General features: G+C 51.2%; 2 protein-coding genes across 3 annotated transcripts; one reads left to right on the plus strand and one right to left on the minus strand.

Annotated features, from left to right (window-relative positions):
• Positions 1 to 3,636: 3,636 nt before the first annotated feature.
• LOC109787599 (uncharacterized) lies at positions 3,637 to 7,026 on the plus strand. Its single transcript, XM_045227777.2, has one exon. The coding sequence runs from the start codon at positions 3,662 to 3,664 to the stop codon at positions 6,680 to 6,682; it is 3,021 nt and encodes a 1,006-aa protein (XP_045083712.2). The 5' UTR covers positions 3,637 to 3,661; the 3' UTR covers positions 6,683 to 7,026.
• Positions 7,027 to 9,068: 2,042 nt separating this feature from the next.
• Positions 9,069 to 12,289, minus strand: LOC109787585 (uncharacterized). Of its 2 annotated transcripts, none has more exons than XM_020346126.4 (2): positions 11,188 to 12,289; positions 9,069 to 11,057 (listed from the first exon to the last, which is right to left on the minus strand). In XM_020346126.4, exons 1-2 carry the CDS (start codon positions 12,279 to 12,281, stop codon positions 9,200 to 9,202), a joined length of 2,952 nt encoding a protein of 983 aa, XP_020201715.2. In that variant the 5' UTR covers positions 12,282 to 12,289; the 3' UTR covers positions 9,069 to 9,199. The 2 variants fall into 2 exon arrangements, with proteins under 2 accessions (XP_020201715.2, XP_045084016.1); XM_045228081.2 differs by having other exon boundaries at positions 11,215 to 12,286.
• Between the last annotated feature and the right edge of the window lie 1,927 nt (positions 12,290 to 14,216).

The following is a 14,216-nucleotide window of genomic DNA, read 5'->3' on the forward strand; positions in this document are numbered from 1 at the left end:
GGGAGAGATGCCCTTGAATTTGATGTGCTTCTAGAGGAAGGCATCCCAACATATAGGTGGAAGAAGTAGAGGCCAAGGAGGGGGAATCATTCTCCTCTTTCACTTGGTGGAAGAAGGGAAGGATTCCCTCCTTTATCAAGTTAGTTCAACTAGATCAGGAGACGCCTCTGGAACTCTGTATGACCGCACGAGCGCGTGCGGTCGTATGAAACACCGTCTTTTGCTCTGTCTTCTCTGGTGTGGCTCCCACTTGATCTCCTCTTTATTCCTTTTCATATATTGACTTGCTTTCGTCCATAAAAATCCCATTTCATATGGAAACAAAATAAAGATAGGATATTTACCTTCATTAGTCATTAGTAACAATATCAGAACGAATATCTTGGTTTTTATGAAATATCTCGGTTTAAACTCAGGTTTGATGAGCGTAAAAATATCATTCATCATGCGGCGTGTGTGGCAGTGTCCGGCATGCCAGGTTGGAGGCAATACTTGGAATCCCCGTGTGTGGATTGGAGCTGGGAAAGCTTGTTGCACAGCGCGGTCATCTCATTCTTGGCCGCCTCTGCCAAGAAAACCTGCAGCTTCTAGACGCCAGCGGCAGACCCGTCGTCTTGCTGCCTCTTGGCCTAGGCCGCTGCTGTAGTCGCGCCGACAAAGGAGTTGGCCACTAGATCGTTCACCTTAGTTGAATCTACTGCCAGGACATCTCCGCCGTCGTCCCGTGGACCCACCCACTCGCCGTCCCTACCCGATAGCCCTCGGTCGCACTAGGGCGTCATGTCGTTCAAGTGTGACGATGGCGTGTCTAGAGGGCACATGCATGGCCGTCGGTGTCCACCACCAAACCGGGGGAAGATGAAGGTCTTCTCGTGGTAGGGGGCAGGAGTTAGAGAGAGGGACCCAGTCACATTTTTTTCCTTTGATTCATTCTGCAAAACAAAATTAAATTTGTATGTAATTGATATTTTCTTTGGCACTCCAGCATCTGCAAGCGTGCCTTGTCATTCAGTTCGGGGATTAACAGAACCAAAACAAGCGATATGTGCAATCTGCAAAAAATTACTCCTTTTTAGTGATCTAAACGCTCTTATATTAGTTTACAGAGGGAGTAGGTCCTACGCACCGGTGTTTCTGCAAAATCCCTATACATCTTACAAGCTAATGATGACGCAAATGTGATGGTTTTATGCTTTTTACTCGTGCTTTGTGAGTGCCACGACTCGATTCCAGTAGTGATGGCACTTCGAAACAATCAACAGCAATGAATCAACTTCCAGGGTATAATTAATGGTCATTTTTCGACAAAAGAAACAATACATTTCCAAGGTTGTATCAGTACACCCAAGAGTGAGCCTTTTGCCTCCTGTGGTCTAAATTTGGTGAAATATTAATATTAATGCTAATAATAGTAATTATAATAAATGCAGTTTATAAGTTTTAAAAACTCTGAAAGATAACAACGTATGTAAAAAAATCATGTACTCCCTTTGATCCATATGTTGTACTAAACCAGTGATAATTAATATGGATTGAAGGGATTACTTTTATAATCAATATTGCATGTGCTAAAAATCCATGTTGTGCAACTCAGGTGAATTATGTATCTCATCAGAAAACTTGGCAACCCTATAGTTCACATCCATATTTTTTTTGCAGAATATTTTCATGTATTAAATCAAATTTTAATCTTTTTCAAAATTTGGGTTCCATGGACCTGGAGAGCCAAAATTAATTACCATACGCATAGCATCTTTTTTTTTGCGGGTGCATATGCATAGCATCTATAATAATATGCCTACAGACTACCAAGACATCATAAATGCACAACAAATTGTTAAAAGAAAAGAAAATTCAAACACATAGAAATGTCGTGCCATAGCGATAAGCAGTCGTTGCAACAACGATCATTGGCACCAACCGTCGCTTGGCAACACAAAAACTGCAAGAAAATTCTTCAAAAGCAAGGTCTCTCGAGAAAGAATGACGTGCAAACACCACCATTGCTGCATCCAACAACCAAAGGTTGAAACATGGATACTTTCATTGCAAAATTTATATTTCATTGCCACATCAGCATCTGCAAGCGGACCTGGTCTTTCAAGTTCGGGGATTAACAGAGCCGAAACGAACGATCAGTACAATCTGGAAAAAATTAGGACCTACATGTGGTGCTTTCTACAAAATCCCTATAAAAATGCCTTTCCTACTGGTGATGGCACAAATCTGGTGGTTTTATGCTTTTACTTGCGATTTGCGAGTGCCATGAGCGGCAATAGATTGACTTCGAAGTCATCATTAACGTTCATTTTTCGAGAAAAAAGAACAATGTATTTCCAGGGTTATATCAGTACACGCTGGACTGAATTTTTTTTTTGACTCCTGAGCTCGAAGTTTTGTACAAGAATAATAATAATAATAAATGTACTTTATAATTTAAAAAATCTGAAAGCTCACAATATATAATAAAAGTTCATATACTTTTATAGTGAATAGTGCATGTGCTAAAAATGCATGTTTTGTAACTCAATATGTCTTTCATCATGAAACTTGGCAATCATGTAGTGCACATTAATATTTTTTGCAGAATGTTTTCAAGATTTATAATTGATTTTTAATCATTTACAAAATTTGAGTTCCGTTGAGCCGGAGAGCCAAAATTAATTTCCATACGCCCAACATTTATAATAATATAATAATAACAAAAGGTTGCCAAGACATCATAAATGCACAAAAAAATTAAAAGGAAAAGGAAATTCATAACATAGAAATGTCATGCCATAGCGATCAACAGTGGTTGCAACAACAATTATTGGCACCAACTGTCCCTTGGCAACACAAATACTGCTAGAAAGATTCTCCAAAACCAAGGTCTCAAGAAAGAATGATGTGCAAACACCACCATCGCTGCATCCAACCACCAAAGGTCTTGTTGAGGAATTTTATTCACAACTCAAATGCGAACAACTCGAAACAATGCATGGCTTCAACAACATAACATTCGTGGAAACCCCCACAATTGCTAGGTACAACAAATTAATATTAAACTAAGGGTTTTCACCTGGAGCAAGAATTCAACTACTCCCTCCGTCCCAAAATAAGTATCTCAATTTTAGTACAACTTTATACTCGAAGGAGTATTAAAGTAGCGCCATCAAGTCAACTTGTCGTCTTCACTTGCTGACCTGGGACGACAGTACCTCCTGACCTTCACCAGGACGACACTGGGTCGCGTGCAGCCGGCTCCTCGCGCGCGCTACGGTTCGCCGTGCAAGTATATATCCAGCTCGATTGCGATGCGAGACAGCGAGAGAAATGAGAAGGAGAGAGCAAGGTTTGATACGATACGATGGGGGCCAAAGTGATGGAGCATCCCATTCTTTGGTGCGTGGGGAGAGAGTAGTATCCCATTCTTTGGTGCGTGGAGAGGGACATAGAGTAGTTAGCAATGGATATATTTAGTTAGCATGTGTAAGCAACGTGTGCCTTTGAACGATTCGTGTCCCAAAGAAGACACCTACGGGCACTCCATCGCCATGATTCCCGGAGCCGACACAGCACACGGCGGCCGGAGCACTATATAATGCATGTATGGATATACAAAATATATATCTATAGGGCAGCGGTATACATAGTGTGTTCCCCAGCCGGAATCGTGGCGATGGAGCCGACAGAGGACATTGAGTTCCTCTGGAAGTGGCGCAAGTACCTGCTGCTGCTCGCCACACTGGTCGCCAGCGTCACCTACGGCGCCGGCCTCAACCCGCCCGGCGGCGTGTGGTCCAAGGACCACGATGGAGGCAACACCCCACAGCAGCGCGCCGGCGCCGTCCAGCCACCAGCGCGACCGTCTCTTGCGGTGTCCCCGGCGCCGGCGGTCTACCCATTCCGCGTCGGCGATCCCGTGCTGGTGTCCACCTACTCGGCCCGGTACACCGCTTTCTTCTACTGCAACGCCACAGCCTTCGTGGCGTCTCTGGTCATCATCATGTTCCTACTGGACCGGCGCCTCAGCGGTAACCGCGTCGGCCTCACCGTGCTCCGCTCTGCCATGCTGCTGGACCTGCTGGCTCTCATGGCCGCCTTCGCCGCTGGGAGCTGCCGCAGCGTGCCTGGGTCCATCTATGTCTCCTCGCTCTTCGCCATCGTCTTCGTCTACGTTGCCATCCACCTCCGCGTGGCCTCGAGGAGTGAAGCGCCGGCCGCGGACGCGGAGGAGAAGAGGCGCCTCAAGGAGCAGCGCAAGTTCCTGCTGCTGCTGGCCACCTTCGCGACGCCGCTGGCGTACGGCGCGGGGCTGGCGCCGCCGGGAGGCTTCTGGAGCGAGACCCAGGATCACGATGGAGGCAACACCCCAGAGCACCACGCCGGCGCTCCGCTGCTGCACGACGGGCCCTACAAGATCCGCTACCACATATTCTTCTACGCCAATGCCAACTCCTTCGTGGCCTCCCTCGCCATCATCATGCTGCTCATGAGCAGGACGCTAAGCGACCGTCTCGTCCGGTCCAAAGCTTTGCTTGTGTGCGTCCTGGGGGAACTGCTTGGCCTCATGATCGCCTACGCCGCCGGGAGCTGCAGGTGGATCCCCACCACCGTGTACATCGTCTCCCTCGTCGGCGCCGTGCTCCTCTACATCGTGTTGGTGTCAGCGTTCGGCCTCGACGCGATCGAAGAATGGCGTAAGAACCTCGTTGCCTGTGTTGGCCTTGGGCCAAAAGATGATGGGCAAGAAGTTGTAGCGAGGACAATCAACATCGGTGCTGGGCAAGAAGTTGCAGCAAGGACAATCAACATCGAAGAAAAGCTGGAGCAGACGCGGTCGCTTGTGCTCCTGCTGGCCACGCTGGCGGCGACGGTGACGTACCAGGCAGGGCTGAGCCCGCCGGGCGGCGTCTGGCCTGAAGGGTATCAGAATCGCATCGCGGGGAACCCCGTTCTCCATGACATGCACCTCAAGAGGTACATGGCGTTCTACCACTGCAACACGGCAGCATTCGTGGCGTCGGTGGTCGTCATCATCATCGTCCAGAGTAAGGTGCTGAGCACCGTCTGGGGTGCCATGCTCCTGAAGACTGCCATGATACTTGACCTGTTCGGCCTCATGGGCGCCTATGTCGCCGGGAGCTGCCGGGATCCCACCACTACCATCTTCGTCGCCTCGCTGGCCGTCGCCGTCTTCCTCTACACCATGGCCAAGGTCGTGGGCAAGCAGAGCTGGCTGGTACGGTGGGTGCAACGCATGCATGTAGCGTTGCTCCCCCCTGAGTTGCCCCGGAAAGGAGGAGGAGACGCACCTCATGTTATCAACCTCCCCGACGAGCCGTCCCAGCAAGGAGGAGAAGCACCTCAAGAAGCTTTCCATGTCATCCACAATCCTGACGAGTCGTCCCGACAAGAAGAAGGTGCTCATGGAGCGGCGCATGTTCCTGCTGCTGCTGCTGTTGTGCACCTTGGTGGCGAGTCATTCCGGCAAAGAGGAGAAGAAGCAACTGAAGGAGCGGCACAAGTTCCTCCGTCTGGATCTGAGCGTATTCTTGAAGAAAAAAAGCTCGAGAGGAAGCGCAAGTTCTTGCTGCAACTCGCCATCCTCGCCGCCACCGTCACGTACCAGACAGGGCTGAACCCGCCGGGCGGATTCTGGACGGAGAGCAATGGGGATAAGTTAGTCACCGCCGGCGACCCAATCCTCCTCGACTATTACGGGGTCAGATACCAGGTGTTCTTCTACTGCAACGCGGCGGGGTTCATGGCGTCCGTCACCGTCATTCTCCTCCTGGTGAACCAGACGTTGTCCAAGCCGGGCATCCGGACCAAGGCGCTCTACGTATGCGTCATGGTCGGGCTACTGGGCCTCATGGGCGCCTACGCCGCAGGCAGCTGCCGGAAGCTGCGCACCTCCATCTATGTCTTTGCACTCGTGGCGGCCGTCGTGGCCTTCCTCATCCTGGAGATCCTACTTCATTGGCTCGGCCGCAAGGGTTGGTCGAAGTGCCTCCCTAAGTGCCTAAGGAGGCTGTTTGAGACATTGTCGACTGGGCCAGGCGGCGGCAGCAAGAACAAGAGCGACGAGGAGGTGATCACCACCGTGGATAAACTAGAGAGCGAGGACTATGAGAAGCGTAAGTACCTGATGGTGCTCGGCATCCTGGCGGCGAGCGTGACGTACCAGGCTGGTCTCGCGCCTCCCGGCGGCACGTGGGGCGACGACGATACCGCTTCGTCGTCGCCCTTGCCGTCCCCGTCGGCACACCCACCCACCGTCGCCGGCAACCCGATCCTGCTTGACTTCAATGCTGCACGGTACCAGGCCTTCTTCTACTGCAACGCAACGTCGTTCGTGGCCTCGGTCGTCGTCATCTTGATGCTGCTGCATCGCACCACGAAGAAGCAGAAGCCCGGCGCGCCGCTGCGGGCGTTGCAGACCGCTGTGGTCCTGGACCTGCTCGGCCTGCTGGGCGCGTACGCCGCTGGCAGCTGCAGGGACTGGGAGACGTCATCGTACGTCATCGCGCTCGTCGCCGCGGTGGTCGTCTTCACCTTGATCTATGTGTTGCTGTCATTCAACGTCGTGCGGGCCAAGGCCGAGGAGCTCACGGTGTGGAAGTACTTTTCACAAAAGGGGTTGAAAGACTCGGGAGCACGCAATGATCATCATCAGCCAGCCGGAAATGGTGTGTAATTAATTAACTCTTCTTATTCACCTAAATTTTTAATCTATTCTTCTTGTTTTGCATTCCCTTGATTGGCAGTTTTTTTAGATTATTACCTTGAATTAATAAATTTCATTTCTTTTTTCTGAGTATTCTCATGATCGGCAATGCTGCTGATCGGATAACTTGTGCCTGATTTTATATGAATTACCTGTACATTTTCATTCACGAAAAAACAAACTACTTATGCACATTTTGATTAATTCAATTCGGTTTTAAATTGTGTAGTTGGAGAGGATTCTGTTTTGATGTGTTCGTGTATCACACATAACTACTGTCTAGTTCTTGGAAGTAGATGATCTTTTGACAACAACAAAACTCCTATGCACGCACCACGCGCTCCAAGCCTCAAGCGCTCGCGCCAAGTCCCGGCCTCCACACTCCCCACTCGGCCATCTAGATGCTCGAGTAGAAGTGTAGAACTACTGTCAAATCGAAGTCATCTGGTGACGTCGCGCTTGCTGCTTGCTGACCTCTTAGACAAGACGTCATGGCCAGGACGACAGTGGGTCGCGTGCAACCGGCTCCACTCGATGCCGTGTGTCGTGTGCCTCCAGCTCGATTGTTGTCATGAGTGTGATGCCAATGAAAGTACGTAGAAGGAGAGAGCAAGTTAGGTACGAGCTGGGACCTGGGACCAATCAAAGCGAGCTTTGTCTGATTCTTTGCGCATGGGGAGGGAGGTAATATACTCATGCAGCATCCGTGCAGAGAGAATACTCAGCAACGGGTATATTATTAGCTACGTGTGCCTTTGTTTGAATCATTCGTTCCGGAAAGCTCAATGTGAACTCTCGTGCAGTCGGAACATGGAGGAAACAGGAGGGGGGTCACAACCTCGACTATATTGAGGAAACAGGAGGTGGGCCCAATACACAATATACTCAACACCCCCCGCAGTCGAAGCGGCGCCAGTGACGCAGAGACTGCAATGAAACTCCTCGAAGTTGAAGTCGGCGGTCCTTCGTCATCACATCGGCGAACTCTTGTGCAGTCGGAACATGGAGGACCCGAATACGTCCAAGGGCCACCTGCTCGTGCACAAAGTGAATGTCCAGCTCAATGTGCTTAGTTCGGCGATGATGAACAGGGTCCATGACTAATTTATTGCGGATGCACCAAAGGGTCCATGCGAGGGTACCCATAGCCACCTAGAAGGGGGCACGTCTAGGGTTGGGGAGCCTAAGGATGTCCCCAAACATGTCCGGAAGGTTGTAATGGCACCAAACACCACCAACAACCTCCCGGAAGCAGCTCCAAAGGAACCGAGCCGCTGGGCACTGGAAGAAAATGTGGTTGGAGTCTTCCGGTACAATGCAAATGGGGCAGAGGCCGTCCCCGGGACCATTACGCTTACGCACCTCCGTGCCCGAAGGCAGACGGCCGCGAACCCATTGCCAAAGAAATATGCGAATTTTCATAGGGAGCTTGATCTCCCATATCACCAAAAGCTCAATAGGCCCAGGAGTGGGCACAATAGCCTGGTACAAGGACCTTGTGGAGAACCTGCCATTGGGCTCAAGGCGCCAGGTCAGGGAATCGGGCTCGAGGGAGGGGGTGTGTAGGGCAATACACTCGAGCAGCTCCTCCCATTGTGCGTGTTCGGCCGCCCCAAAGGTACGCCGGAAGGCAATAGAGCCCAGGTCAGCCAATGCCACGCCCACAGTAAGCTGTGGGCGGGCGCATATAGAGAATAATGCGTAAAACCGCTCCGCAAAGGGTCTAGTTCCGGACCATCTATCCAGCCAGAATAAGGTACCGGAACCAGTGCCCATCTTAATGGAGGCCCCAATACGTAGAATCGGCATAAGTTGGATAACCGATTGCCAAAATTAGGACCCTCCAGTTACAGAGTCGGTATTCAAGCCTTTCTAATTTCCATGTTTCATGCGTCCAAATATTTATTTAAAATTCTATGAAACTACTGAAAATGGACGAGCGCATGAACGCGCACCATTAAAGATCCAGTGGCAACGTAAAAAATGATTGACTTCTAATAATTTTACTACTACACAACATATAGACTTGAAATAGAAAAGGAAAAACACAGTCCACGAGGCATAATATAGGCAGGCAGCAAACAAGCTGCAGCCGGCAGAAAGGGCCCCCTAGGTCCGACATCGGGGACGTGCAGCTGCGCGTGTGTTTCGCAAAAACAGTGTGTGCAGTAGATCTAATAGATTACACGAATTTTACAGTAGTCAAATCGTATGGTGGACAATTTAAATGTGACATTGCTCATTCTCGCGTAGATGAGAATTAGTAAATCTGTTTTGATATTGATGCTCGACAGCTCGAGTAATACAATGTCTTGCCCATAAAAGAAAAGCATTTCGATAGAATTCTCTCCAAGTAGAAAATAGAGCAATTGAATTGAATTATTCAAAATTTACATGCAACACTTATATACATGCCACATCAAACAGAACCCGTGAAAAAATAATAACGTTAACTATGCAATGGTCAACTTGTCATTGCGGCTGGCCTTAATTATCATCGACTTCAAAGCACTTGTTGGGCATGAGCTTCTTGGCCTTTATAAATACGACGTGGAACGACAGCAGCACGTGCAGCGCGATGAAGAGGACCACAATGGCGACCAGCGTGATGACGTAGATCGATGTCTCCCAGTCCCTACAGCTGCCGGCGGCGTAGGCGCCCAGTAGGCCCAATAGGTCCAGCAACACGGCGGTCTGCATCGCCCACAGTGGCGGGCCGCGTGGCTTCAGGGTGCGCTGCAGTAGCAACATGATGACAACAATGGAGGCCACGAACGATGTGGCGTTGCAGTAGAAGAATGCCTGGTACCGTGGGGCGTTAAAATCAAGCAGGATCGGGTTGCCGGCGACGGTGGGTGGGTATGCCGATTGGGATGGCGATGGCGACGGTGCAGTGTCGTCGTCGCCCCACGTGCCACCAGGAGGTGCGAGACCCGCCTGATACGTCACGCTCGCCGCGAGGATGCCGAGAACCATCAGGTACTTTCGCTTCAGGTACCTCTCGCTCTCCGGTTTATCCTCCTTGCTCTTGTCCTTGCTGCAGCCGGTCGGCCCTGTCCAGAGCGGCTTGAATAGTACCTTCACCCGCCGTGGCAGCCGATCTAACCAGTGGTCGCGGTCCGCGAACACATAAAGTAGGATTTGCACGAGGAGGAAGGCGACCACCACGGCCACGAGCGCAAAGACATAGATTGAGGTTCGCAGCTTCCGGCAGCTGCCGGCCGCGTAAGCTCCCATGAGGCCCAGGAGTCCAACCAAGATGCAGACATGGAGTGCGTGGCTCCGAATGCCTTGCTTGGACAGTGTCTGGTTCACCAGGAGCAGGATGACGGCGACCGAGGCCATGAACCCCGTCGCGTTGCAGTAGAAGAACACTTGGTACCTGACCCCGTAGTAGTCGAGGAGCACTGGGTCACCGGCGGTGACCGATATCCCCCCGTCGCTCTTTGTCCAGAAGCCGCCTGGCGGGTTCAACCCGGTTTGGTACGTGACAGTGGCCGCGAGTATGGCGAGCTGCAGCAAGAACTTGCGCTTCCTCTCAAGAATACGCTTTTCATCTTGAAGAATATGCTTACTCTCGGACTCCAAGTCGAGCTCGCCGTGAACTTGCGCCGCTCCTTGATGTGGTTCCACTCCTTGCCGGGACGACTCACCTTGAAGGTGATCAGCAGCAGTAGGAACATGCACCGCTCCTTGAGCTTGTCCCCCTTTCCATTGCTGCGACGACACGTCGGAGGTGAGGCGGAGCAATCGTGCAAGGTTATCGCACATGCTTTGCACCCAACGCGTCAGCTTGCTGTGCTTGCCCTTAGCCGAGAACGCCACGACCTTGGCGATGGAGTAGACGAAGATGGCGACGGCTAGGGAGGCAACGTAGATGGTGGTTGTGCCGTCCCGGCAGCTCCCCGCAACGTAGGCGCCCATGAGGCCGAACAGGTCCAGTATCATGACCGTGTTAAGCGCGGCGCGCCTGACGACGGCGCCGGAGCTCAGCTCCTTGCTCTGGACGATGACGATGACTACCAGCGACGCCACGAACGCCGCGGTGTTGCAGTGATAGAAAGCTTTGTACCTCTTAGGGTTAATGTCGTGGAGCACCGGGTTTCCGGCAGTGTGACTGCTATCTAGATGCCCTTCCGGCCAGACGCCGCCCGGCGGGCTCAGCCCTGCCTGGTAAGTCACCGTCGCCGCCAGCGTGGCCAGCAGCAGCAGGAGCGACCGTGACTCTTCCACCTTCTCCGCACCCTGCTGGCCATTGTTGCTTTCGAGTCTCCTGGTCACACCTCCCTCTTGCACTACTCCTAGTTTTTCTTCATTATTTGGATTATTACTCTGCTTCCATTCCCTGCAATAATTGTATGCCCAAGTGATCGACATTAATCGATTAATTATTGACAGTAGTAACAGTACTATAATAGCTGTACTATAATCTCAAGAACAATAATGACGGAGTGTGTGTGAGCTTGATTACGTACTTGACGGAGTGTATGCCGGAGACGTACCCTGCGATGACCACCTGCAGCAGGATGTACAGGAACACTGCGCCGACGAGGCAGGCGATGTACACGGTGGTGGTGATCCACCTGCAGCTGCCGGCGGCGTAGGCGGCCATCAGGCCCAGCAGCTCCACCAGCACGCACACCGGCAGCGCGTAGGACCTGGCGAGGCGGCCGCTCAGCGTGCTGCTCATGAGGAGCATGATGATGGCGAGGGAGGCGACGAAGGAGTTGGCGTTGGCGTAGAAGAAGGCGTGGTAGCGGATCTTGTATGGCCCGTCGTGCAGCAGCGGGGCGCCGGCGCGGTGCCCCGCTCGAGTCTCGCTCCAGAAGCCTCCCGGAGGCGCCAGTCCGGCGCCGTATGTCAGCGGCGTGGCGAAGGTGGCGAGCAGCAGGAGGAACTTACGGCGCTCCTTGAGGTGGCTCTCGTCCGCCGGTTCCTTGCTCCTTTCCAAGCGGACGTGTATGGCGACGTAGGCGAAGACGAGGGCGAAGAGCGCGGAGACGTAGATGGACCCAACCACGCTGCGGCAGCTCCCGGCGGCGAAGGCGGCCATGAGGGCGAGCAGGTCGAGCAGCATGGCGGAGCGGAGCACGGTGAGGCCGACACGGTTGCCGCTGATACGCCGGTCCAGCAGGAACATGATGATGACCAGGGACGCGACGAAGGCGGCCGCGTTGCAGTAGAAGAAGGCGGTGTACCTGTCCGCGTAGGTGTGCACGAGCACGGGGTCGCCGACGAGAAACGGGTAGACCGCCGGCGCCGGGGACAGCGGCGCCGGTGGGTTGACTGCGCCCAGCCTAACGTCGCCGACGCCATGCTCTGGGTCGTTGCCTCCGTCCTCGGACCTGATGCCACCCGGCGGGTTTAGGCCGGCGACGTAGGTGACGCTGGCGACCAGCGTGGCGAGCAGCAGCAGGTACTTGCGCCACTTCCAGAGGAACTCCATGTCCCCTTCCGACTCCGTCGCCATGGTTCCGGCGGCGGCGATGGGCGTACGTGATGTGCTCTGCAGGATCGCTGCAGGACATGTATATAATACTGCCCTGCTCCGCTCCGGCCCGGCCGCCATGTGATGTGCCCATCGGTGTCTTGTTTAGGAAACGAATCATTGAAAGCTACCAATATTATAACCATCGCTCAGTACGGATTGGATTGGAATGGGATGCGCACTCACACAAAGATCAACCATGTGTTCACTTTGGTCCCAGTCCCACTGGCACTCCTCCTGTCACTCGTGATCGTGATATGCTGGATATGAGCTTTGCTACACCTACATAAAAATCCTTACGAAACAACCTACGTACGATCTGAGCTGGCCCTAATTTGGTTCGAAGGCACAAAGGCCCAGGCCCACCCCCTGAAAATCAGGGCGGGAGAAGATTAGTTTAGGCTGGTCACAATGGGCAGGAACTTAGGAGTAACATTACACACTTCAATACAAGTTTGCTTATGTGGCACATATTTAATGAAGAAATAGGTGCTTGTGATAACTAGCTAAGTTACCGGAACATCACACACTCCAAGAAACAATGAGTCTATATCCTAATAAATACATCGCTGCATGACACTACATACATGTTCCTACCCACTATGGAGGTAGTAACATGGTCTAGAAAATTGTGTTGGTTACTAGCTTATGTTCCTGCCCATTGTGACCAGCCTTAGGATGGAAAGAAATGTAGATGTACGTAACTCATTACGTAGGTGTAGCATTTTTGGCTGGATATAAATTTGCACGGAACTCGGCAACGGTAACTTACATGGTCGTCTCTTGGTCAATTTATCGTTTTTACAAAATAAAATGAGAGGAGAGTTAAGGTTGATGAACCAAAAACTACCCTTTGCAAAAGCTTGAGTACATGTGCTGTCCTCCCCTCTCGTGAAGGTAACTAGGGCAAAGGTTTCCTTTTCTCAATCTCTGCCGACGAGTCAGTGGATTTGTCTCCCATCTATTTGCTGCTTCCATGGCCGGTAGCGGGGAGGGAATTCCCAATGCCTCGCTCAGGCTATTAGATAGGCTAGGGTTTTAGTCCTCGCAGGGCAGCACTCGGACGGATGGTGGCACTTCATCCTCAAGTCAGTCTTCGGGGCTCTGATCCTTCTTGAGTTTGTCCATCTGAACGGATTCGACAGAATTCCTGCATAGATCAATGTTGGCTCCTTGGGATGGTGAAGTTAGAGTTTCTCGTCGTGTCTACGCGATGACGAGGTTTGGTCCGACTGCCATCGAAAAGATCAGGCTGGCTCCAGTAGGGGAGCGGATGATAGTGTCACATCGACAGCTTGTTCTGATAGCCATAGTGGTCGTGGTTGCCTAGGATCGTCGATGTAATTTTAATTATGCTTGAGTTGATTTATACTTCTGATGAACCTTTGTACTAAATATGGATCTTTTTCGTAAAACAAAAGTAAATAAGAAAATAACCTTATGCATTTTCACCTCCTATTAGACAAACTATACATTTTATTGGAATAGTTGGGTGATGTGTTGTTTGGTGATGAGTGATACTAATATAACAAATTTCACAAAAAAGTAGATGGTCTCTAAATTTCATACTGTGTATATCAGCAAAAGCAAGGACGTCGTCGTCAGTGTCCACGGTACGAAATCAATCATGTTGTTCCCCCTAGTGAAAGCGCAGTAGATAGTACTACCTGACGTGCCTCGTAAATTGTGTGTAACCTTCTGGTCGGACAGTTAATTTACGTCAGTGTTATATAGTATGCTTTAGCGGGACCCTGCTAAAAACGCTATGGCCCCGCATCAGCGTGCTATTCAAAACTTTGACAAGTAAACCTTACCTACCTATCTAGTTAAGTTGGGAGATCCATCCCAGGAGTATATTTTTGTATATAACTTTAATCAAACGGGCAAACAGGGTTACATCATGTAGGAAGTTACATTGCCAAGCATAAAAATAAGGCCTAATCTCTCTGAAAATCTTGGCACTGTGCAGGGGCCAAATACTCCAGGAAGGCTGGTTGTTTCTTGGTCGTATCTGGA

This window comes from Aegilops tauschii, chromosome 4 (genome assembly GCF_002575655.3).
Source record: "Aegilops tauschii subsp. strangulata cultivar AL8/78 chromosome 4, Aet v6.0, whole genome shotgun sequence".
NCBI classification, from domain to species: domain Eukaryota; kingdom Viridiplantae; phylum Streptophyta; class Magnoliopsida; order Poales; family Poaceae; genus Aegilops; species Aegilops tauschii.